This window comes from Haliotis cracherodii, unplaced genomic scaffold (assembly GCF_022045235.1).
Source record: "Haliotis cracherodii isolate W230 unplaced genomic scaffold, xgHalCrac1.p SCAF_1, whole genome shotgun sequence".
Lineage (NCBI taxonomy): Eukaryota > Metazoa > Mollusca > Gastropoda > Lepetellida > Haliotidae > Haliotis > Haliotis cracherodii.
In genome coordinates, this window is record NW_027266264.1 from 75,298,962 (window position 1) to 75,323,393 (window position 24,432).

The 24,432-nt window shown below is 41.4% G+C and overlaps 1 protein-coding gene across 1 annotated transcript; it reads left to right on the forward strand.

Annotated features, from left to right (window-relative positions):
* Positions 1-386: 386 nt before the first annotated feature.
* LOC139457506 (protein crumbs-like) lies at positions 387-8,385 on the forward strand. The gene is made up of 6 exons (XM_071238896.1): positions 387-1,036; positions 1,636-1,666; positions 4,984-5,050; positions 5,573-6,760; positions 7,788-8,018; positions 8,357-8,385. The coding sequence occupies exons 1-6, from the start codon at positions 387-389 to the stop codon at positions 8,383-8,385; spliced, it is 2,196 nt and encodes a 731-aa protein (XP_071094997.1).
* The last annotated feature ends 16,047 nt before the right edge of the window (positions 8,386-24,432 follow it).

The following is a 24,432-nucleotide window of genomic DNA, read 5'->3' on the forward strand; positions in this document are numbered from 1 at the left end:
AGAGAAGAAGAACTGAGTGAACTTCTATTGAAGCTGATCACCTGGATGAAGCATTCAAAGATGGCTGTCATTGACGATTGTCCAACTGTCCGTTAAATTGCTTCTGTCATCACAGGTTACATCACCGGAAAGCACACTGCATTTGAGACTTATATGTCAGTCATGTTATATGGACTGACAAAAAGTAGGGAGATCATTGATGTAATGCACAAAGATGGTTTGGGCATCAGCTACAATGATGTTCTTATGCTGCGGGATTTCTGGGTAGCGACTGACCTAAAACATTCGAGCTTGCTGAAGGCAAACCTGCTGTGGCTATAGTAGACAATGATGACTTCAAGAGTGACACACTCACTGGTGCTGATCAACCACACCGCTCTAACGTAATGTTTGTTCAACCTTTTGAATCTTTTGATTCGGAACTGGAGAGTCATGAAACTCGTACAGTTCCCAGTACCAAACTTGCCTCATCTCTCTCTGCCTCTCTCAAGGAACTTGGAAGTGAAATGCAGAATATTGATCCATACAAAACAATTAAGCGTGGAGAGCCACCCATCAGGGCAGAGACAGAAAACAACAGTATTCTTTTTGACACATCTACTCAGAGGACACGTGGTGTTATTCATGCACTGTCCAGGGCCCAAGATGACCTCTCAAGACCAAAGCCAGAAGAACAGCAAGTGCCTGGTTATAAAGGGTTTCATGCTAACATGTCACAACCACAAGAGAAGAGCCGTGCAATATACTACATGACATATTCTGACCCGCCTAGTAAGACCATCCTCTATGATGTGATGTGCAAACTTGCGAAGTCCATTAATGAAAAAAAGATGCCTTTCGCAATCATTGTAGGTGATTATCCGGTCTACTTGCTCTTGCTGGAGTTGAAAAGCGAGAAGGCGGTTCAGTTCAGCATAATTTTGCCGTTCATTGCACCCTTCCACATCCAAATGTCATTCATCTGTGCAATTTACAAGAGGTTTAAGGGTTCAGGTATTTCTGATGTGTTAGTGGCAGCATGTGTAACTGCAGAAGGGTCGGTAGATCAAGCACTCCGAGGAAAACATTTCAAGCGTGGTGTACGATGTCTGTACCTCTTCTATGAAACAATGGTCCATCATGCACTAAACGGGCAAACTACTTGGCATATTTGCAAAATCATTTTGATCTCAAGGGTCACCCCTCTCCAATAGGTCATGGTTGGCATTGTGATGCCGGCCTTTACCTGCCTGATCGTTACACACAGCCTGCTTTACCTTCAACAATTACCTTACCTGCAATCTCACCAGCAGACGATAATGACAGTGATCTATCTAGTGATTCTGATGGCGGCAGTGATGAGAGCTCATGCAATGACTCATGTAGTGAATACTTGTAAAGAGTTTCCAAAGCATCATTTTAGTTGCGTTCTGAAGTTCTTAGTACAGTATTACCTCCTCATATAACTATAAGAATTTTAAACACCCAAATAATTTCGTATATGGTGTCCATTTTGCATATTGAGATAAATATGATCCCAAGGATATAATTAACCATTCCAATAGTTTTATCATGTTAAAATTAGTTAGATAAGACACCTCATTTGTTCTTGTAGCCCATCTAGTATTTGAGATATGATATGTTCTGTTTTTCAAGATGGCAGCCGGCGGCCATCTTGGAATTCAAGGTCAGAATTGCCTCTAATGTCAAAAATAACGATTCCAATGGATTAATCACGTTCAAATTAGTGGAATTAGACACCTTATATGTGTCTGTGGCTGATATTCTTCTATAGATATACTATTTCATGCTATTCAAAATGGCGTCGACGGCCATTTTGAATTTGGCGTTCTGGCAGAGTTAGCCGTCATTTTCCAGAGGGTCATGGGGGCTAATTTTTTAGGTAAACATGTCAGTTAAACAAATCCATCATAAAAAAAAGGTAGGAATAAAGTGGTCACGGATTCCAGGGATATGACTCTACTACAACTTCAATACGGAAATAATTGTGTATGAATACAGTTTTGAAATAACCCATATCTCAATTTGTTATATGTTTAAATTAACATATTTTAGAATTTAACAAACACTTACACGTCCCTGAATATGCATATAACTTCCAAATGGGCATTCAAAACACTTGTCAAATCATACGGTGTTCTGTCCTTATTACACTTGCTAAGTTGAGGATGAAAAGTGAGTGAGTGAGTTGGGTTTAAATCCGCTTTTAACATTATAGGAATGGGTGCCGTTTGTCCGTCCGTCCTTCCTCTATCCATCCTTCTGTCCTTCCGTTCGTCCGTCCGTCCGTCACATTTCGTTTCCGGAGCAGAACACAAAAACAATGAGAGATATCTTAACCAAACGTGGCACATAGAAAGGTCTAGTGGTCAACTGGTGCCTTTTGCTCATAGTTTGGGATTTAAAAAAAATTAAAAATTCGAGTTTACATGGCAACGACTTTGACTTAGACTGAAAATAATAAATAATAACACAACTCATTACAAATACAACAGTGTAACTGATATTAAACCTACTCGACTGTATAATATACTGCCTCCTATCCTGTATATATTCTTGTCAACCATACTCTGTGCTTCACTTGCTTGATAACGGTGTTAGAACCTACACCGAAACGACGCTCCTAATTGTAATAAAGAAGTTGTTCATCCTTACTCATTACAAATACAGTTATGTATTCTATCATAAACAGCCAATTTGGCCATTTACAAAAAGGTCCAGTGAACATACTTCACGGGAGCTAATGCATTGCACACAACCGGACATGTCATATTGGCGGGGGTTATGAGTATTTAATGCAATTTGGTTTTGAACAAGAACTGTGATGTCATCAGAAAATAGTGAACATGGACCAGTTGACAAATATTACCATAGGAGAGAAAAACATACATCAAGTCTCACCTGAATTTCCCCGAAAACATGGCATCAAATGCAAAGAATCAGCTAGAATTTAAAACAATAGTGAGTGAATGAGTTGGGTTTAACGCCGCATATAACAGTATTCAAGTTATATCACGGCGTGTTGGCTTAATGTGGGAGGAAAGCCTGAAGGGATGCAGGTCTTAGATGTTTACCACTTCGGTGAAACCCACGAGCACGAGTATGGTGCTGACAAACCTAGAAACATAATCGAGGCGAACCGGGATTCGAACCCACAGTCATAGGTTTCTGGCGTGCCCAAGGGACGCAAATCGCTGCGCCTTAGACAACTGGGCCACCCGTTCTCCCGAGGATAAACAAACAGGATATTCAACATTACATGTTTACATAACATAAACATTGCTGTTTTTTTGTGTGTCTTTAGAAAGTCCATGGGCTCCACCTTCAGCCCAAATCAAGCAGCACTGTAATATGTCTTACGCGAATAGGAGAAGAGGTTTAAAGTGGTTCTGCAGAATACAGAACGACCATGATCACGTTCACCTTTGCCTTTAATTGTTTGTATTATTGGTTTCAATTGATCAGAACGCACTCGCTAAAGACGAGCATTTTGGAATATATGCAAACATGGCATGTGCATTTTTCAAGCAGAGACTCGAATCTGTTCGTTCATGAACATTTTTGTTTGAACTTTTCACGTATGAAACAAGGTAGCCTATAACTTAAAGTTTCGAAACATTTTCAATCCGGCAATACCAAAACCAACCAAAGGTCACTGGCAAACGTGAATGAGATTGCGAGATCGAGGAAATCGAAATCAACACAAGCCACACACAATGTCCGGGCAAGGTGCGAGGTGAGCCACGGGAGGTTCTATGACGGTCAGGGACACACTTGTGAGTAAGAAATATGCTGGAATACCTTTTCAATTTAAAATGTTATGCATCTTGGAAGTTCATGATATTTGGCATTGGTATGACTGATCAAACCTTCCATATTCAGTTCAAACGTATCTGAACAGATCACAGAAGTAGTTGTGTCAGTTATGACCATTCTTCTTTTGTGAAATACAAATGTTACTAATAACTTGCTTGATTATTCTTTATACTCTTATTACTTGATAGCAGCATAGGCATATTACTCGTCACTGACCTGTATGGGTGACAGCAGCACAGACAAATTACTGGTTACTGGTCCCTGTGTGTGACTGACAGCAGCATAGGCATATTACTCGATACTGACCTGTGTGGGTTTACAGCAGCACAGACAAATTACTAGTTACTGGTAAGTGTGTATGACTGACAGCAGCATAGGCATATTACTCGTCACTGACCTTTGTGGGTGACAGCAGCACAGACAAATTACTGGTTACTGGTAAGTGTGTATGACTGATAACAGCATAGGAACATACTCGTTACTGGTACATGCGTACTTTCACAGGTAAAGCTATACATTCATGCCTATTTCAATTTGTTTTCCATCTTTGCTAACTCGAAAGAACCTGTGAGGCACATGCAACTGTAGCAAGTCGCAGGCTAACATCTTCACATCACGCTGCTGCATTTACAGCAATGTCTTCTTCGGTATGTACGCAACCGTCTTGTCCAATGATGTGTGTTATAACGATTCAAAGACATGGCCATATAGAAAACCAGGCGATGCCCAACAACTACCAAAATATTTTTGTCGATCATGTTGAGCAAAACAACTTAATGACACAACATCCAATCGATTCCATTAATATTTCCGTCAGTAAATCCATCTCCAGAATTGTCTGAGTTGTCTGAAGTTTATGTGATGTCTTTTGGCGCTTAGTGTTCTTTGCAAAATACAACGTTGTTATCATATATCTGGATTATGGATGTTAAACTCCATTTCAAATGTTACGGAGGTCCGTTCCACAAAGCGCTCTTTATGTTACGACTTTAACTTAAGACAGTCGTAGCCTGAAGATGGCTGTGTAAAGCGGTGCCCCCACGTCCATGACTCCCTGAGAGCGCATGGGTCTATATGCGTGTACAGACTACATCAGGTGTAAACGGGGATTGCGTATGTTTATGTTTAGTAGATGCTCGTTTTTCATGCTCTCTTGAACTATTACAGCTCAGGGGATGGGTGCTGGTGTTTGTGTTGAGTACGTCCGTCAGGGAGAAGATTCCGAATGCAGTCAGTGAGTAATATTATTCACATCAAGTCACTACCTCGAGCATGTCTGCAGTCATTCTAGGTAACGGGGAGATAATTGGATTTGATAGTATGTGTCAGCAAACTGTGACTAGATGGCTGTTGTTTTGTTAAGACTTGTTCGCCTCAGACTATTCACTATGACGGTTACAATCACTGTTACGAGAGCTTACTTTGTTTTGTGTGTTGGTAAACGCCCCACTCAGCCATATGCTAGCTTTATAACGGCGGCACTAGAGCTTACTAAGGTATCCCCTGGCCATTACCCAATGCTTGTCGTATGACAAAACTAAGGATGGGCGGTAACAGTGTGCAATCACATGCTGACAGAAGTTGCTATTTAACGCTTTGAATCAACCTAGTTTCTGCATATACGTCTTTTCCATACACGACAATGGCATCAATATTCCTGTTCTAATTGGATTGTCTTACTGGGCTCACTGATAGGATTCTAGATGCTTGTGCTACATATTTCATGTTATTATTTGATGCTTTACGATAATTGTAGGTACCACACAGCTTCTTCCTTCTACGCACGCCGCCGGCACATGGAGTAACCATGAAGACAAATGTGAAGATTCAAGTTGTGTCACGTGTAAACGGGGATTTTATGGACAAGGCAGCTGTAACATGACTTGTAACCAGCACTGCATGCTGGGATATTGTAACTCCTCCACTGGGGCCTGTAAATACGGGTGTGTGAACACAAGTAACTATTCGCTAACTTCGCCCTGGTATGGCCCATCGTGCAGTGAGAGTTGTATCAGTAATTGCTCCCTAGGTAGATGTTTCAGGAATGGGACCTGTTACCTTGGCTGCAAGAACGGCACCTTTGGAGAGAAGTGTGAAGATGCTTGCCCAAAGAATTGTTATAAGAATTGTAAGAAGATTGGTGGAGAATGTGACGATGGGTGTAAATCTGGGTTTTATGGGAAGTACTGTAACCGGTCTTGCTCTATGAACTGTCTTGGCGGGAGATGTCAACAGAACGGAACGTGTTACAACTGCACCGTGGGATTTCAAGGTGACACCTGTAAGAAAACATGTCCCAAACAGTGCGCGAGCTGTCTGCAACATGTAGACAATTGCACTGGATGTAAAGATGGGCGATACGGACACAAGTGTATTGTTTGTGACAACTGTAAAGGTAAATGTAGGTTTAATGACGGTAGATGTACAGATGGCTGTAAAGATGGTTACTATGGTGATCATTGCAATGTCTCGTGCAGCAGTGGCTGTCAATCATCTGTATGTGACCAATCAATTGGTAAGTGTTCATTGGGCTGTACTCCCACGATGTATGGAAGGTCATGTGACCAAACCTGTAGCAGGAACTGTATGGAAGGCCAATGTCATAACCGATCTGGAATGGAATGTTCCATCGGATGTCGTGCTGGCTTCTGGGGACAGTATTGTGGACGACCGTGTGGTGGAGCCTGTCTCAGATGCAACAGATCGTCAGGATCATGCATGAACTGTACAAAGGGCACTTATGGACGCCACTGCGAGAAAAACTGTAGCCTGAATTGTTTTGAGAGAAAATGCAATATATCGGGTACATGTGTGTCTGACTGCATATCAAGTTACCATGGTAACAACTGTTCGTTTAGATGTCCAAAACATTGCAGTACATGTGACCAGGAGAGTGGGACCTGCTCCAAATGTGTCACTGGCTGGACCGGGGAGCAGTGTGAAGGTGAGGAACGTGTATTGTACACTCAAAATGGGAAAAACCTTCGTAAAAATGCCTCAAAGTAATTCTGTGAAAATCACAAATATATTAGTTTGTGTTGTTTATTATTACCAGGTTCAACTAAGACGGTTGTGTTTTATGCACTGATGTCTCTCCTTTTGGTGCCGGTTGTGTTTACTACCATTCTTCTTGCTGTGAAGTGCAGGTACGTTCTGTATCCTGCTGCAAGCTGTAAACTTAGATATTTCCTCATGTTTGTAGCGGGGCGGTCGGGTATAGCCTAGTGGTTAAAGCGTTCGCTCGTCACGCCAAAGACCCGGGTTCGATTCCCGACATGGCCAAATGTGTGAAGCCCATTTCCGGTGTCCCCCGCCGTGATATTGCTGGAATATTGCTAAAACCATACTCACTCACTCATGTTTGTGGCTTGTTTTAAGCGCACACTTATCATTGGGAGCCATATTTCTAGAAATGCTAGAAAAAGCAAATTATGCATGCAATACTTTTTTTCGGCAAATGAAGGCTAATGGCCCATTTTCCAATTGATTACAGGACGTGCAGAATACATACATAAAAATTTAAAATGGAATTGACAAATAGAAGATTTATGACATGATGCTCTTAGAACTGTTTGTATCCAATCTTGATGTATATTTCTGATTGTCACGTTTCCACATGCAGGACGCCTCGAGGACACGAAAAGAGCAACAAAGGTTGTTGCCGATGTTGTAAGAATACCCAACCAACAAATTATTCTTTTGATATAAGACCCAGACAAGCATCATACGCATGTAAGGGATGCTCTTTTGTGACTTTGTTGAGACTTATTAATGCTGAAGGACTTTCCCTGCGGTATCTAGTGTTATTAGAAAATGAATACCTAATTAACAGAAGTCAGTTTTATCCTTGGCCTGCGCAAGTTTACAGAGGTAAAGGGCGTATTTAAAGTGTGAAATGCAAGTTTCATGTAGAGGATATATGAATATCGTGGTTCCCTTTAATGACACTATCCTTTTATCGTTCCATCTAGATGAAGAGTCAGATCCCATCGATACAGGGGATGAGGAAATAGCTCTGTATCTGACTGCAGCTGCAGATAACGGTACTTCTGATGTAGGACCACAGTGGAATGATATCTGTGGAAGGGTGTCCTCTGCTACAACATCAACGGACCTGGACAGCTTGGCAGATACTTCCCTCTCAAGACTACTGACGTCTTCTGCTGCACGCACATCGTCATCCATTGTGAATATTCGGGAAGGCAAATCCAACCAAACACAATTTGACTGCCAATCTTTCAGTGACTATGTGCTCGGATTGAAACGACAAAGTGGATTTTACAAACAGTTCAAAGTACGGATTGCACAGATACTGTTATTCCAAAAGGGATATTTTACTTCTGAATCACCATTAGTCATCCATAAATGATTGATAGAAACACAATATAAGGCTGTAACTGATATCGAGGTAGCAAATACTTCATTGACGATAGCATAATAGTATTTGCATAGCATTTATCGCCATTATGTCACAAATGAGCTGTTTTGTAGTTGTTGAGTTTGGTGGTAACCTATCTGATCGTGACACTATTCTCTTCAGGAGGGGATACGGGTGGCTCAGTCGTTTAAGGCGCCGCGATTCGCTGTGCAGAGTTGCGTCCCCTGGACATGGCAGAAACCTATGATTGTGGGTTCCAATCCCAGTTCACCCCGATTATGTTTCTAGGTTTGTCAGCACCATACCCGTGCTCGTGGGTCTCACTCACTCACTGACTCACTCACTGACTCACTCACTGACTGACTCACTCACTCACTCACTCACTCATCTTCAGGATGCTTTTATTCAATGTCCTCTTGTTTATGCTATTTCTTCAGGGGCTGCCGGCTGGGGAGCTTGCCGTATGTTGGGAGAGCAAGACAACAACGAACCTCCCTAAGAACAGATACGTGAACATACTTCCCTGTAAGTATATTGTGTGCTTCATCAATACAAGCTTTTAAATGCAGCCATGAAAGAGCGAAATTCTTTCGTATTATATTTATAAAATTGCTAAAGCGTAACCTATTTATCATCGATGTTACAACTGTTATGAGCAAACATTCATGATTGTCGATGATGTCATTATTGTCGTGGATACATTGTATCATTTTTAGATGATCATTCACGCGTGAAGCTGCAAACTGGGGACTGTGAGAGAGGGAAGGACTACATCAACGCCAGTTTCATAAATGTATGTACAGCTGTACATCTGAATGTATGACACACTCGACCTACAGACATGGGTGGAGAGCTTGTAGCATGTATGTTTGCGTGTATGTGTGAGAAAGAGTAAAAGGAAGAGAGAGTTCATATTACTGGAGTTTTATGAAACGCAACTTTGTCCAACATCCGTACTTGCCCTTACTTTATTTCTAGGTGTCATTATTTGGTATCATTGGTACACCCTGCCTGCTGTTAAAGACTTCAAGTGTACAACTCTTCGTTCATTATTTCAGTGTGAACTGTAACTAAGGCGCTTGTTTTATCAGCCTACTTAAATTCTGAACATATGTTGAAACACTTTTTACTTCCTGCTGTGCCTGTAAAATAATGTTCCCAGCATGTCAGAAAGTGAAGTAACTACTGGACTAAGTAAAATCAATTTAAATACCTTCATTGGTTTTTCTTTTCCTTTCTATTTGTATTTCAAACACCAATTGATGTTGAAGAAAATCCAAAGCAAAGTAGAGTCAAGGAGCTGACTACTCAATTATTTTTTTCAACATAAGCAGATGCTCTATTAGTTGTTTTAAATAAATAAAAAGATCGAACTGTATTCTTTAGACACTCGTTTCATTTCTTCGTCGAGTTCTTCACACCTCTTAACGTCCAGTGAGCTCACGTCCCATTTGCAGACGTATTCAAAGATGGCCTTTTGTTTGATGCTTACTCACCATACAAGAGGTCCTCTTTGGCCTTGTCCTGTCCTCCATGCGACAGACTTGTCCGAGCCACTGGAGTGGGTGTTGTTGGACCAGGGAGAAGAAAATTAGAACCGTGCCATGAAACAAAACTGGGTCACTCAAGGTAATTCCGAGGTTGCGCCTCAGGCTGCTCATGTAGAAGGCATTGACATTCTTTTCTTGTCTGGAGGAGAGGGTTTAAGACTCGCTGAGAATGTGCTTTATAGGCAAGCTCTGTAGTCAACAATTTTAGTGTGTGTTGTCTGCCTGCTCTTCTACCACACTCTCTTCATCAGTCTGATGGGGGTGGTGATCTCAGCACCCAAGGACAGATTATGTGTAAAGGTGGAGCCAAGATAGGTGAACTGGAGATCGCTGTAGGCTGAAATACAAGGTGGCGATGTTGCAGTCTATCATGCCATGGGTCACCACTCCCTCTTCCCAACACTGACACGGAAGTTCATACAGGTGGCTTAGAAGGAGACCCTTTCCGCAGTTGATGGCCTCTGGAGGGAGCCCATCCATTTCAAGCGCTTACCAGAAAAACAGCCTGTCGATGATCATGCCCAGTTCCTCCCCCGAGAATTTCTCGTCCTCCTCCTCCATTACTGGCAGGCTCCCAGGGCAGAGTCAGAGATGTTGTTTCCATGGAATAGAGCTGAGTAGAGCTCAACCCATCTCTACATCTGTTTGTGGTCGATTTCAAAACCCTGGACGTCCCAAGTGAACCGAAGTTAACCTTGGTTTACCAATGTTTGCTCATGTTAACTTCGGTTGTCCTAAGTTGACCATACCTACTGAAACCCTGGGATGCGTGATTCTTGTTAGCAGGCTCTAAGTGACGTCATCCCTAAGCTAATTAGTTTCATTTATTTATTCATTCATGAAGAAAAGCATTTTTATAAATAAATTAACAAGGTATTGATAGTAAATATGTATCCTGACATGTGTCAGGGAAATTTAAGTTTTGATTGTTGTATAGATAATACTTAAGAATCAATAATGCAACTTTGATGATTATTTTGCATCTGGTTTCGACGTTCTACACGTCAGTTTAAATTTTCTTGTTTTAAATTAACTAGGACTAGTAAAGGAACAATTGCAGCTTTGTCAAGCAATGAAACACTTGTCAACCTGTCACAGTTGTGTGTTATGGCAATGGCTGTTGAGATTCTCCTTATCCAAGCAGCCATCGTTTGAACCAAGGTTGCATTTTATGTGTTTTATTGTGGGTGATGAGCAAAGTTCCCCTTGATTAAGGCTGGTTAACTAAGCAGATAGTATGGTGATGTCCACTAGCAGTCCTCAGAGTTAGGAGGTCCCCTGACAACGCTACCGTCATGGTGCAAACATTCCAGCATCCCAACATAAGAGCTGGCTTCTTGAGTTTCTTTCTTCCTCCTCCTTGTTGTCTTGGACAGGGCTGGGCAGAGCGCCCCCTCTCCCCCATCCTCTCTCCCCCTCCGCTCCCCTCCTCATGCTGAAAGATACAAGGGTACACAAAGCAAAATCCAACTGAATACTGCTTGGCATCAGAGGCATTCCAAGGGCAGCCTGAAGGGTTTTAAAGATAACAGCATACAGCCTTAGGTACTCCAGACTCCGGATTGCCCTTAGCTTTTCCAAGGGATGGGTACAGCCACTAGGCAGCAGGGATTTGGAATGACAGTTTTCCTTCTCACATGAGATGAACCGACCAAGGCTGACGAGACCCCTTTCTCAGGTCTTGGTCTTGGTCAGGTAACACAAGTTGTGGAGAACAAACGAAAGTAGCTGTGAATTAGACTTCTCAATATTTAAATACATACTGTCTGCAAGAAAAGAGTACACTGATATCCCACAATACGAGGTCAATACTTTTTTGCAGTAGAACAGGGGCTTCATTGTGTTTATAGACCCCACCCCCCACCACCCCTGAAAATCAAATGGTTGCTTCCTGAGGTATGTACAATAGTGATGGTGCAGACTGACGGCGGTCTAGACACACGTCTCCTTCCCCGTTACTGTGAATCCAACAACGCGACACTGAAACTGAAACCAGCCTTTGTTCTTGTGTCAACCAAGGAATACCATTGTTCTCAACCAACTATAACAGTGACTAATGAGCCACTGATATTTGAAAGACAAGTGCAACTTTCACGTTTATGAAAAGAGATGTTTTTCTTTTCATATTGAAATACTTGCTACAATAATCTCTCCATCAGAACAATGCTTTCCTTTACACAATAAAAAATCAACATTCCAAACTTTCACATACAATATAACGTTATATGTTTGCATAAAACTAAAAAAAACCATATAAACAGCTGAACTGTGAAGATGATATGTGTATATAAGAGATGTTTAATCAATGTTAAATGTTTCAGGGCTATGGAAAACCGCGTTTCTTCATTGCTTCCCAAGGTTAGTATGTGTCCCCATATGATGGAATATGTAGTCATAAAATAAGCCTTATAAATGTTAGTAGAAGTGTTAGTACAGTAATATCTCGAACTTTAGAAACTTAGAAATGAATGGTACCCGTAGTTAGCATAGCATTGCATATAACACACTCGTATAACACCACATAAAGCACACTCGTATAACACCACATACAACGCTCTCGAATAACACGGCGTAATGCTAAGTCGTTAATGATTGGTTAGACGACGGAGTAAATACATGTATATCAGCTTTGGGCTCATTCCATGTTTACATTCATCCTTGTTTGTAAATACACTTGATATGAATGTTGATAAGCATTTCTCATTTGTAGTTATGTTAATTGTCCTATTGTTTTATTGCTCATGTTTTTTTTAATAGTTCAGAACCTTAGCGTAATGCTTCTGTCTAAATACTGATCACTCGATGTATGATGTATTGTGCATGTGATAAACATGGGACAGTGTGTTTTTTCTTATAAGATCATTTAAAAGGAATACGAAAGAACCGTTCAGCTACTGAATGTGTACAGTGTTGTTGAACTTATATTCAACAGGACCATTGTTGGATACAATACCAGATTTTTGGAACATGGTACTCCAAGCTGAGGCTAGTACCGTCGTCATGTTGACAAACCTCCATGAAAACGGCAGGGTAAGTCTTTGTGATGTAGGTATCTGAATTTTGCAGTTTTCATGGATTGATGCCGGACACAAATATAAATGTGTCTCCTGGTAACAACATCTTTTATTGTTTGGTGGCATGTTCTTCCTTCAGGAAGAATCAAGCTTTTTCGTATTCCGGAACCTTCGTGAACACAATGTCTGAATAACACCTGATAGCACCTCGGTTTGAGGAAATGATCTATGTGAGTCTTAACGACTGTAACAAGTCATTGGTGAGGTGAAATGGGGTTAAATTTTTATCGCACTTATAACACGAAGTAGATGTACCATCATTTAGCTTCCTTTGGTAAGACGCGGCAAGGGGATCAAACCAACGACCTTCCGCTCTCCGACCAGGCTAAACCATGGATATGGTTGTAACATATGTTATGTGAAATTGAACGTGTATTTGTCTGACAGGTGATGTGTAGTCAGTACTGGCCAGATCTTGAGTGTTTTGACCAATATGGCGACTTGCGTGTCAAGAATGTCAAGGAAGTGACAAGGGCGGACTACACTGTCAGGACATTTTCCATATCGAAGGTACACAAGGTCGTATAAAGAAAGGACAGGTCTTTTGGAGTGCTTTATTTCTGATTGTGGTTCAACTTTTAGAACATCCCTAAGAGGATGTTACAGCAATAGGGTTCGATGTTCCTACGTGTTTATTTACTCCATATATTCCCGGGATTCGCTGTGCAAAGTTGCGTCGCTTTGCAGTAGCGGGATAGGTTTGGTCCAGGCTTCAAATCCCCCGATAATGATCTATGAGTTCAGTGTCCGTTTCTTGGGTTGAGCCTATGTGAATTATTTGTTTGAAGGTCCTTTTGGTGCTGGCACGTCTAATACAATAGAACTTCTATTTAGAGTAGAGTGGATATCACTTGATATAGTATTAAGGTAACGGGGGACTAGTCCAAGAAATTGGGATTCAAGTCCCACAGATATCACTTTGTAAAGCAGCTATTATATAATTAACCCCGAATTAAACAGGAACATTCACAAGTTGCTCCCATGGCATTAGTTAAAATGTCTGGAACAAGGCAGAAATTGGTACCAGACCGCGGATAGAGTCTCCTTTTATACTCGAATATCTTAGAAATACAACTTAAGCCAAATACTAGTAGGTGATCTCTCCTACCTCTAACATTGGCAGCATGGCAAGGACCCCAACATGTTGACCCACTACCAGTACACAGCTTGGCCTGACTACGGCCAACCAGTGGACACACAGTCTCTCCTCAACTTCTACACGGAGGTGAAGGTGGCGCATTGTGCTGGGTCCGTCGTGCACTGCAGGTAGATAGGGGACCGACCATTTAATATTCTGGGGATTGCTGGGATTTTGTAGACTAGATATTTATTTCAGTTCCATCCGCAAAACCAGACATTTGTTTTATTAAATTTATGAGTCTAAATAATTATATCGTTTTAATACACCTTGCACAAATGTTTTTTTGCAGACAATCTACTTTTTTACAAAAAATCTGAAGCAAAATTATTATTTTCAAGCATTTTCTGGGAAATCTTTTCTTCGATAAGATCCCAGGCACCCCCTAGAGTATCAAATGGTCATCTCTAACTAGACCTATGAATGATCTCCACGAACCATGACGCCTTACGTTCAGACTAATGTCACGTTAGGCAATTGGTTCTTTAGTGTTCACCTGAATCTTGAAAACTGGATTTAATTCTGAGCTATTCCTAGTTTGAACAGCCCTTGTTTTGCAACACTCGCTCCTGTGTTACGGCTCTGTCATACATGTCACTGCTTATGTGACATAGTTAGTGTATACACTTTGTAGAGTTGATGTGTTTTCAGTACCGGAGTCGGGAGAACGGGGACCTTCATTGCTCTGGACTATTTGCTGGACCAGGCCTCAGCGGAGGGTGTTGTTGACGTTTTCGAGTGTGTAAAGAAACTTAGATACCAGCGTATGAATATGGTTCACCAACAGGTATAGTGAGGCAATTTAGTTTTTAATTCTTTTCATGATAAGAGGAGACTAATGGGATCTGCTGGTCAGGTTCGCTGACTTGGTTGATTCATGGTATCGTATCCCAGTTGCGTGGATCGATGCTCATGATGTCAATTACTAGATTTTCTGGTAGAGACTTGATTATTTACAGACCGCCGTCATTTAACGACGTTAAACAACAAACAAACAAACAAACAAACAAACAAACAAAACGAACAAACTGTTCATGTTAAAGAGGCACACTTGGCTTTATCGTCTCAGGTGCCGCAATTCGCTGTGCAGAGTTGCCTCCCTTGGGTTATTTGGCACGGGGTTTCAGTCCACTGATTATGTTTGTGTTATATGTAATTATATATTATAATATGTTTTATTGTGCTGGTTTAACGAGAACAGACACAATGCTCATGGACAGGTTGTCCATTTATTCTGTGCGATCAAAAACAAGTAGGTGGACAAGTAAATAAACACTCGTTAATGTTTGAAAGATAATATGCTCGTAACAAAATATTATAATGTATCGTAAAATACACGATAAAGTACGTTGACTTTATAGGCAAGAATTTATATGTATGAAAAGATTGCACTTCTTGAATACCATGTACCACAATTTCATTGACATGGCGTGTATATATATATATATGAATAATAAAAAAAAGGATAAAAATAATGTGTCGTAACATTTGTCCAAACGTTTAACATTTATGAACATTTTTCCCCAGGGTGAGTATGAGCTACTGCACGAGGTGTTGGCGCTAGCTTTACAGTCAATGAGTCCTGAACTGAAGTCAACTGATAACCCAAGGTGTCAAGATGTCACGTGAAGAAGCATCTAGCCCGCGTGGTGTTGTACTCAGCAGTGTAATGTTGTGTCCACCCTGTGAAGTGTTGTACTCAGCATTGTAATGTTGTGTCCACCCTGTGAAGTGTTGTACTCAGCAGTGTAATATTGTGTCCACCCTGTGAAGTGTTGTACTCAGCAGTGTAATGTTGTGTCCACCCTGTGAAGTGTTGTACTCAGCAGTGTAATGTTGTGTCCACCCTGTGAAGTGTTGTACTCAGCAGTGTAATGTTGTGTCCACCCTGTGAAGTGTTGTACTCAGCAGTGTAATGTTGTGTCCACCCTGTGAAGTGTTGTACTCAGCAGTGTAATATTGTGTCCACCCTGTGAAGTGTTGTACTCAGCAGTATACTGTTGTGTCCACCCTGTGAAGTGTTGTACTCAGCAGTGTAATGTTGTGTCCACCCTGTGAAGTGTTGTACTCAGCAGTGTAATGTTGTGTCCACCCTGTGAAGTGTTGTACTCAGCAGTGTAATATTGTGTCCACCCTGTGAAGTGTTGTACTCAGCAGTATACTGTTGTGTCCACCCTGTGAAGTGTTGTACTCAGCAGTGTAATGTTGTGTCCACCCTGTGAAGTGTTGTACTCAGCAGTGTAATGTTGTGTCCACCCTGTGAAGTGTTGTACTCAGCAGTGTAATGTTGTGTCCACCCTGTGAAGTGTTGTACTCAGCAGTATACTGTTGTGTCCACCCTGTGAAGTGTTGTACTCAGCAGTGTAATGTTGTGTCCACCCTGTGAAGTGTTGTACTCAGCAGTGTAATGTTGTGTCCACCCTGTGAAGTGTTGTACTCAGCAGTGTAATATTGTGTCCACCCTGTGAAGTGTTGTACTCAGCAGTGTAATATTGTGTCCACCCTGTGAAGTGTTGTACTCAGCAGTGTAATGTTGTGTCCACCCTGTGAAGTGTTGTACTCAGCAGTGTAATGTTGTGTCCACCCTGTGAAGTGCTGTACTCAGCATTGTAATATTGTGTCCACCCTGTGAAGTGCTGTTCTCAGCAGTGTAATATTGTGTCCACCATATTGTGTGCCGTCTTTCCCGCGTACACGTCCAGAGTTTACTTATTGCAGTGACATTTGGCTTGTGAATCTACGAATTGTTCCTTGTTTCCTTGTGTATAGTATGTACATAGTCATCAGTCCAAATAAACTTGTTCTCTTTTGTATTGAGGTATGTTGTTTTCCTTCCACTAGACAGCCTCCATGGCCGCCTCTGGAGAATGGACGGTCGTGGCTTCGATCCCCGGCCACGTCATACCAAAAGACCTTAAAATATGGTACTTGTTGTTACCTTGCCTTGCGCTTGCCATTAAGGGTCTAAAACAAGGACTTGTCTGCTCGGAGTCAGTACACCCACCCAGGTGGGTACAATGGATAACTTCTCTGTTGTTCCTCCTTGTGACATTGCTAAAGGTTGCGTTGAAGTCACTCACTCTCACTCTCGTAAGTCAGCTGCTTGCTGCGACTGCAGAACGAGTCAGAAACTCAATGCAACGTCATGGTCCTTGTTGGATCCACGTGGGCACTGTGGTCTGGTATAAGTACTCAGGTTGTTCGAACTGAGAATAACTCGACAAGTAGGTACTAGGTCCAAGTGACTTGAGTTAACAAAGTTTAACTATGCGTTACAGTATATATAACTATATTTTGAATAAATATAATGTCACAACGAGTTTCATAACGCAAACAAAGACACAGTTACCTGTATGATATGTCCGCATTTACTTAAGTCAGGACTGATATTCAAGTATTTGCATTACACTATCCTGGTCACTGGTATTGGTACACATAACTGTATTCGATGTCCGGGGTCATGACGATCAGAACCTTTGAGATCATTTTATCCATGCGTCAGTCCCCGTGACCTGTATCCTACAGGCTGAAGTAAACTTAGTTCCCGTGACTTGTATCCTACATCATGCAAGTAAACTCAGTCCCCGTGACCTGTATCCTACAGGCTGAAGTAAACTCAGTCCCCGTGACCTGTATCCTACATCATGCAGTAAACTCAGTCCCCGTGACCTGTATCCTACATCATGCAGTAAACTCAGTCCCCGTGACCTGTATCCTACATCATGCAGTAAACTCAGTCCCCGTGACCTGTATCCTACATCATGCAGTAAACTCAGTCCCCGTGACCTGTATCCTACAGGCTGAAGTAAACTCAGTCCCCGTGACCTCTATTAAAACTAGACTCAGCCCGAAGAAACGGGTAAGGTTGATCTTCAGCAACCCATGCTTGCCGCGACTCTGCTTATCGTATGAGGCGACTAACGGGATCGGATGGACAGCTTCGCTGACTTGTTTGATGCATGTTATCGTATCCCAATTGCGTGGATCGATGCTCATGGATTGGAACGACAGACACGTTTTATTTATATATATTCATATTACCATTTTAAAAGAATGACATGGTTGATGTACAAAATATATTTTCTCCGTTTGAGAATGCAACGGCAGGTTTTGGTAGCAGCAATGCATATTGCATACTACCCTCGTTAGTCGGTATTACTATTGACCTAGTCTGGTGTAACCATGTGACCGTGATGTCGTGACCAGGAAACGGTCGGATTATTCTAATTATAGTAGTATAATTACGCATAACGCGCGGGTTGAAGTTTGGTTTCACACCGATTGTCTTTGAAGTTTCTTTACTAAGCATGTCTCTGTAGTCGTGATATTACTGCTTTACTGCTGACAGTATGAAACTGCTCTCCCTATTTATTTGACATGGTTTTGACATTTGATCAGGGAAGATAACTATAAGTGAGTGAATGTGTTGGGTTTAACGCCACTTTAAACAGTGTTTCAGTTACACCACGGCGTGCCATCTTTATCAGGGAGGAAAGCTGGAGGTAAGCTGGAAGTGAAGCAAGTCTTATGTCGTTTACCACAATGGGAAAACCGACGAGTACGCATAAAGGACGCAACTCTCTCTCCCGCCCCCCCCCCCCCCCCCCCCCCCACACACACACACACACACGTACCACCATCAGCACCATCTTCGTCAAGGTTGTTTAACATTCATATAAAAGTTTAAGGAGGAGACATTTGTAAATCATAACATAACATTGAATGAAAGGCTCTCGTACGTAAGAGGACAATCATCAATCCACGTGTCAGGTTGGATTGTTCCACAGCCTGACTTAGCCTGCGTCGTACTTTGTCCATCGTCTTGTGCTGTATCTACTTTGTTTGCCAGGAACACCTGACATTCGAATAACTGTATGAACTTGTAAAGTACACTCTTCATAAAACGAAACGCACAGGTAGATTTTTAGTAAATGTATTTTACCTAAAGTCGATAAGTTTCATTTAATATCATAGATACAAATATGAAATTTTGTCGTTGTACAAAGGCATTGAAAATTGATCATTGTCATGTCACATAAGGCCTCTAGGTGGCGATGAACTCAGTATCTCGTGTGACCGCCCCGGGCAGCAATCACGGCTCTGCATCTCCTTGGCACTGACTGGATAAATGTACGAATTCTGTCCTGTGGAATTCTGCGCCATTCTGATTGTAACGCGTTGGCCAGTCATGGAAGTGTCTGCGGCGTGTTCTGGCGTTGACGTACACGTCGATCCAGTTCATCTCAGAAGTGTTCGATTGGGTTGAGATCCTGACGTTGATGTTTGCACTATGAAGGTGTGTGCGGTGGGGCGTTGTCCTGTTAAAACAGCTCCCTCTGGCGGTCAATGATTCGAAGAGAAGAAGGTGGGGTTGAAGAATTTGATTCATGTAGCGATTTGCTGTCAAATGTCCCTGAACCACAATCAATTCAGATCTCGTGGTGTAGGATATTGTAGGCCGTGGGCTAGGTATGACCAACACGGCACCCCACCCCAACCCCCACATCCAAACCCCACTAAAAAAAATTTAAAGCCCATAAACATACTAAACATGATTTTGAATGTTAACAAGAAAAAAGTTGTGATGTGATGTTACCAGGTGAAAATCGTTTGCACAATTTGGAACAAATTTACTCTTAAAATGTCAGAGTAGGATACCTAATATTGCATTCTCGGCTTAGCTACATCGGAACAACGCTTGGATGTATGCTCAGGATTTGGCTTGTCATCTTGTGTGTTATTCACCGACCTTGATGTGTTATAAGCAATAGGAAACCATATATAAACACCATAATTTGATGTAAGCTGATTATTGATCTACTTTTGGACAATCGTATAGAATACTGCTTGACAACTCTGATATCACTCACTTTTGTATGCATATAAGAGGTTCACAGTATAATGCTTGAGTCGATTTCAGAACTTTGAATGAAATGGACCTATGTGTAACATATTCAAGATGGCAACCATAAAGTTGTGTAAAAAACTGATCATAATGTAAAAGTTATTTATTTCAGCAAATATACAAATCAATTTCTTGGACGCAGACTTGATATTTTGACAAATTTTGCCATTTTAAGTTGAGTTTCAGATGTTTTAGCACAGCTACTAGTTAAGGTGAATTTGCAGGGGGCACCACGCGAATCGTCCAAATCGTATATGAATGGCTTGAAATGAACAGGGACCATGCATTCACAGAAATAAATTATATTCCAATTACATACTTAAGATTCTCTTACAGAATACCCAAGTTAATATATAGGGAAATGTCCCACCTTGTAACAATGTCCCTGAGAGGATATCGTAAGTCCATGTCATTCAAAGAATATGTCTGCCTACTACTATTTTAAACGTAGAATATTTGTATTCTTTACTTGTGGCTAACTTTGCATACAATCGCCAGTTGATGAAGGGATGATGTAAATCCTGCTGGGGTCCATGCAGGTAGCAAAGGTACTGTAAGTCCCCATGGTCCCCAGTATGGTGGTCTACCTTCAGTTGCTGACGATCTATAGCCTGTTTTTATCTTGTATCGATATGTATAGTGCTATTCTCTTTATGATTCCGTGCTAGTTTTACATCTTCTTTTTCTGTGACAAATCTAGTTACTTTACTGTCCTTCATTGACAGGTTTTTATATAAGTTTCACTATATGTATTATGATTAAATATTGATAGTCACGATATGGCTGGTAACATCACATGTTAAGTAAGCACTTCAAGAGATGTACTGGAACATCTGTTAGATGATTATAGTGGAATCAGGCACACGTACCTAGAACATATACCGGATTAAAGGTTTCTGCGAGAGAAATTTAGTTTTGTCGGGATATATGACGTTCGATTTGCCATGGGTTGGTCCATATTCACTCAATACCAATTATTGATACCTCATTGGAGAGGTATTTATATATGGATTGGGGGTGGGGTGGGGGGACGTGCTCGTGGGTCATACCTAGCCCATCTCGCCGTTGAAGTAGAAATCGTGATTTATCGCTTAACCATACTCGTTTCCAGTTTCTTAAATTCCAAGGTTGTAAGTTATGGCACCAACGCAAGCGTCGTTGTCGATGGATCTGTTGCAAAACAGGAACGATAACTGGTTTTCAGGGTGGGATTCCTCGCCTCGCGGAGATTGTTCCCGACAGTCTGGTCAGCTATCCTCCTCAAACCAGGGATGCGTCCTGCAGTCTCCGTAGCTGTGGCACTGCGATGACGTAGGTGGAACAGTCGAATGTAGCGATCCTGTGCAGAGGTGGTAGCTCGTGGTCGTCCGGTTCTCGGACGGTCTGTAGTCGAATTGAACTGTGTGTATCGGTCACAAAGGCGGGACGTGGTGGACGTTGAAGTGGCGGGATACAGAAGACTGCGATTCCCCTCTTTGGATACGTCCTATGGCGATGTTCCGATCGGCAGCGTTGGGTCTCGGCATTTTCGAACAAGAAAAATGTTGACAATTGAATGACAAATTATTGGCTTATGCTTGCCTTTTTATAGCCACTACAACGAGTTACGAATGCCATTACTTGCACGTGCATTTGGCTTTACTGTTTTCCTCCATGACGTTTTTGAACAAGTGTGAAAACAATGCCGTTTAAGACATTGCAAATCGACAATGGCTGCGTTTTGACGCACCGTGTGTCGAATATCAGGCCACAAACATTTTCCTATAACATCTATCCAATTTATATACCGGAATTTTATGCACTACCTGTGCATTTCTTTTTTTGAAGAGTGTATTTCATGGCGCACTGGTTGCACCTGATAACCCGACAAGCAAAATTTGCAACTTAATATGTTTGTAACATTTACCGGGTGCATGAGTACAGCCCACGCGGCTGGGCCTTTGAAATTAGTTTACTACGCAGAGCGAGCGGTCCACAACGTGGGGAGCGAGATACCGGGAAAACGAAACCAATTGTAGACAGTCTCAAACGTAATGTGATGCGTCACACATCCTGTTTTCAACGCACAATCCTCAGTGTTGTATCACTACCCTAAAGTACAGCCTTGTATCAGTGCCTCACACTCAAGCCTTGTATCAGTGCCTCACACTCCAGCCTTGTATCAGTGCCTCACACTCCAGCCTTGTATCAATGCCTCACAGTGCAGGAACCTGCAGAACGATACAGAATGTACTCCAGGCAGCAGGTAAGTGTCGAATATGTGGAGATCTTCTGTGTATGTCTTCATCCTTTATGCTGCCCCTTGATATAACATATTACATTTTCCCACTTGAGGTCACTCTTGGCATAACAGCACATTAATGTGGGAATTGGGCAGTTATTTGTTCATTTGTATCATTTTATAATTCATGTAGGCTTTTGTATATCATTTTAATGCATACGGAAGAGAATTTATGGATGTCAAGTTCTTTATTATGAGGAACATAACGTTTCGGAGTATATACTTACTCCTTCGTCAGATCATTCACACGATGAAAGGATAAGTATATACTCCGAAACGTTGTGTTCCTCATAATAAAGAAGTTGACATCCATCAGTACTCTTCCTTGTGTGTATCACTTCTAAATGCCTTTCAAGGGGTCATTTTAATGCATTATATTTCAACCCTTTTCTTTTTATGTTTAATTTCATTTTTTATATTATTAGCAGCAATAATCTTTTATTTATGCTTTTTCCTCATTTAGTTAATCTAATTTAATTGATTTTATAAGTTTATTGTATTCTAATTTATTTTAGTTATGATATATCATTTTATATAGCAGTAGCAATGATGTACGATAATATACTAATATGTAGGTTGTGTGGGAGTCGGGATAATATTTAGGACGTGGAAGGTGATTGGGTCGATAGGGGGTGGTGGTGTATGTATGGAGTATGTGGATGCATACTTTTACATGTAAAAATTTGGTAACATACAACTAACAGCAATACCGATACATACACATCGTCATAATTACATATTTCACCGTCCTAACTTATATACCTAAAGCTGAATAACATGGGGACAGGTATAAAAATATCCTACTCGGGATAGAAACATGATGTGAAATGTGAAGATCGTTTAACATCTTATAATTAATATCCTTATTGTTCAGGAGTAAATAAATTCGGCAAGTTATTTCCTTTCATTTACCATTTCATACATCAGATATGTTTAGTGCATTTTCATGTTCGTCATAAAAAATAGTTTTTATCTACACGTTTTCATAAACCTACAGTTTGGGATGGTGCTGGTTCTTCTCCTGTACTTCAAGGAGGATTTCATCATTGTACTCGGTCAGTGCCACTTTGTTCACATTTACTGTTATTGTTTTAATGGGGCACGGGTGGCCCATTCGTCTAAGGCGCAGCGATTCGCTGTGCAGAGTTGCGTCCCTTGGGCACGTCAGAAACCTATGATTGTGGGTTCGAATCCCGGTTCGCCCTGATTTTGTTTCTAGAATTGTCAGCACCATACCCGTGCTCGTGGGTTTCACCGAAGTGGTAAACGTCTGAGACCTGCATCACTTCAGGCTTTCCTCCCACATTAAGCTGACACGCCTTGATATAACTGGAATACTGTTAAACCCAACTCAATCACTCACTAATGATTTCAATTCTAGCTGATTCTTTGCATTTGATGACTTAATGTATGTTTTTCTCTCCTATGGTAATACTTGTCAACTGGTCTATGTTCACTATTTTCTGATGACATCACCGTTCATGTTCAAAACCAAATTACATTGTTTGAGATACAATCGAGCATGTTTTTTCTACCAAGACTCCAAAGAGCGCCATGCGACTCTTGCTCAGTTCTTTGATCAAGGTCACAACTATCAAGGCCTCAGTAAAACTTTCAAAAGTTTACATGGTAGACATGTGGAGGATATTTCCAAATTTGACGCATCAGTGACAAAAATGATATCTGATGCAATTCCCTATTTTGACTTGTACCATATGTTCCCGTGTTTCTTCAGGTGCACAATTGACTTGCCTTTGCATGTGTTTGTGACGAGTTCCACCGGTGGGGCAGGATACGCTTACCTTGTAGCGAACACCTGGTATCATCACTATTTGATTTGGATTCATAAACACATGCATATGATATAGTCGGAATTGTAAATCGACTTTGCTTTATGCAAAGATTTCTATTGAATATGGAAAGGGATTTGTCGATTTACTTACAACTCAGGATAGGATTTTAGGTGTTTGAGCTACTAGGGCTTGAGTTACATGTTTCATATTAATATTTGATGCTTTACGATAATTGTAGGTACCACACAGCTTCTTCCTTCTGCGCACTCTGCCGGCGCATGGAGTAACCATGAACACAACTGTGAAGATTCAAGTTGTGTCACGTGTAAACGGGGATTTTATGGACAAGGCAGCTGTAACATGACCTGTAACCAGCACTGCATGCTGGGATATTGTAACACCTCTACTGGGGCCTGTAAATACGGGTGTGTGAACACAAGTAACTATTCGCTAACTTCGCCCTGGTATGGCCCATCATGCAGTGAGAGTTGTATCAG

Bases quoted from the DNA above. Each gene is read 5' to 3' on its own strand.
- LOC139457506 (XM_071238896.1), top strand. From the start codon at position 387: ATGTTTGTTCAACCTTTTGAATCTTTTGATTCGGAACTGGAGAGTCAT. The intron at 1,037-1,635 runs GTCGGTAGATCA...CTGTTTTTCAAG, and splicing joins GCATGTGTAACTGCAGAAGG to ATGGCAGCCGGCGGCCATCT. The intron at 6,761-7,787 runs GTGAGGAACGTG...CGTTCCATCTAG, and splicing joins GACCGGGGAGCAGTGTGAAG to ATGAAGAGTCAGATCCCATC.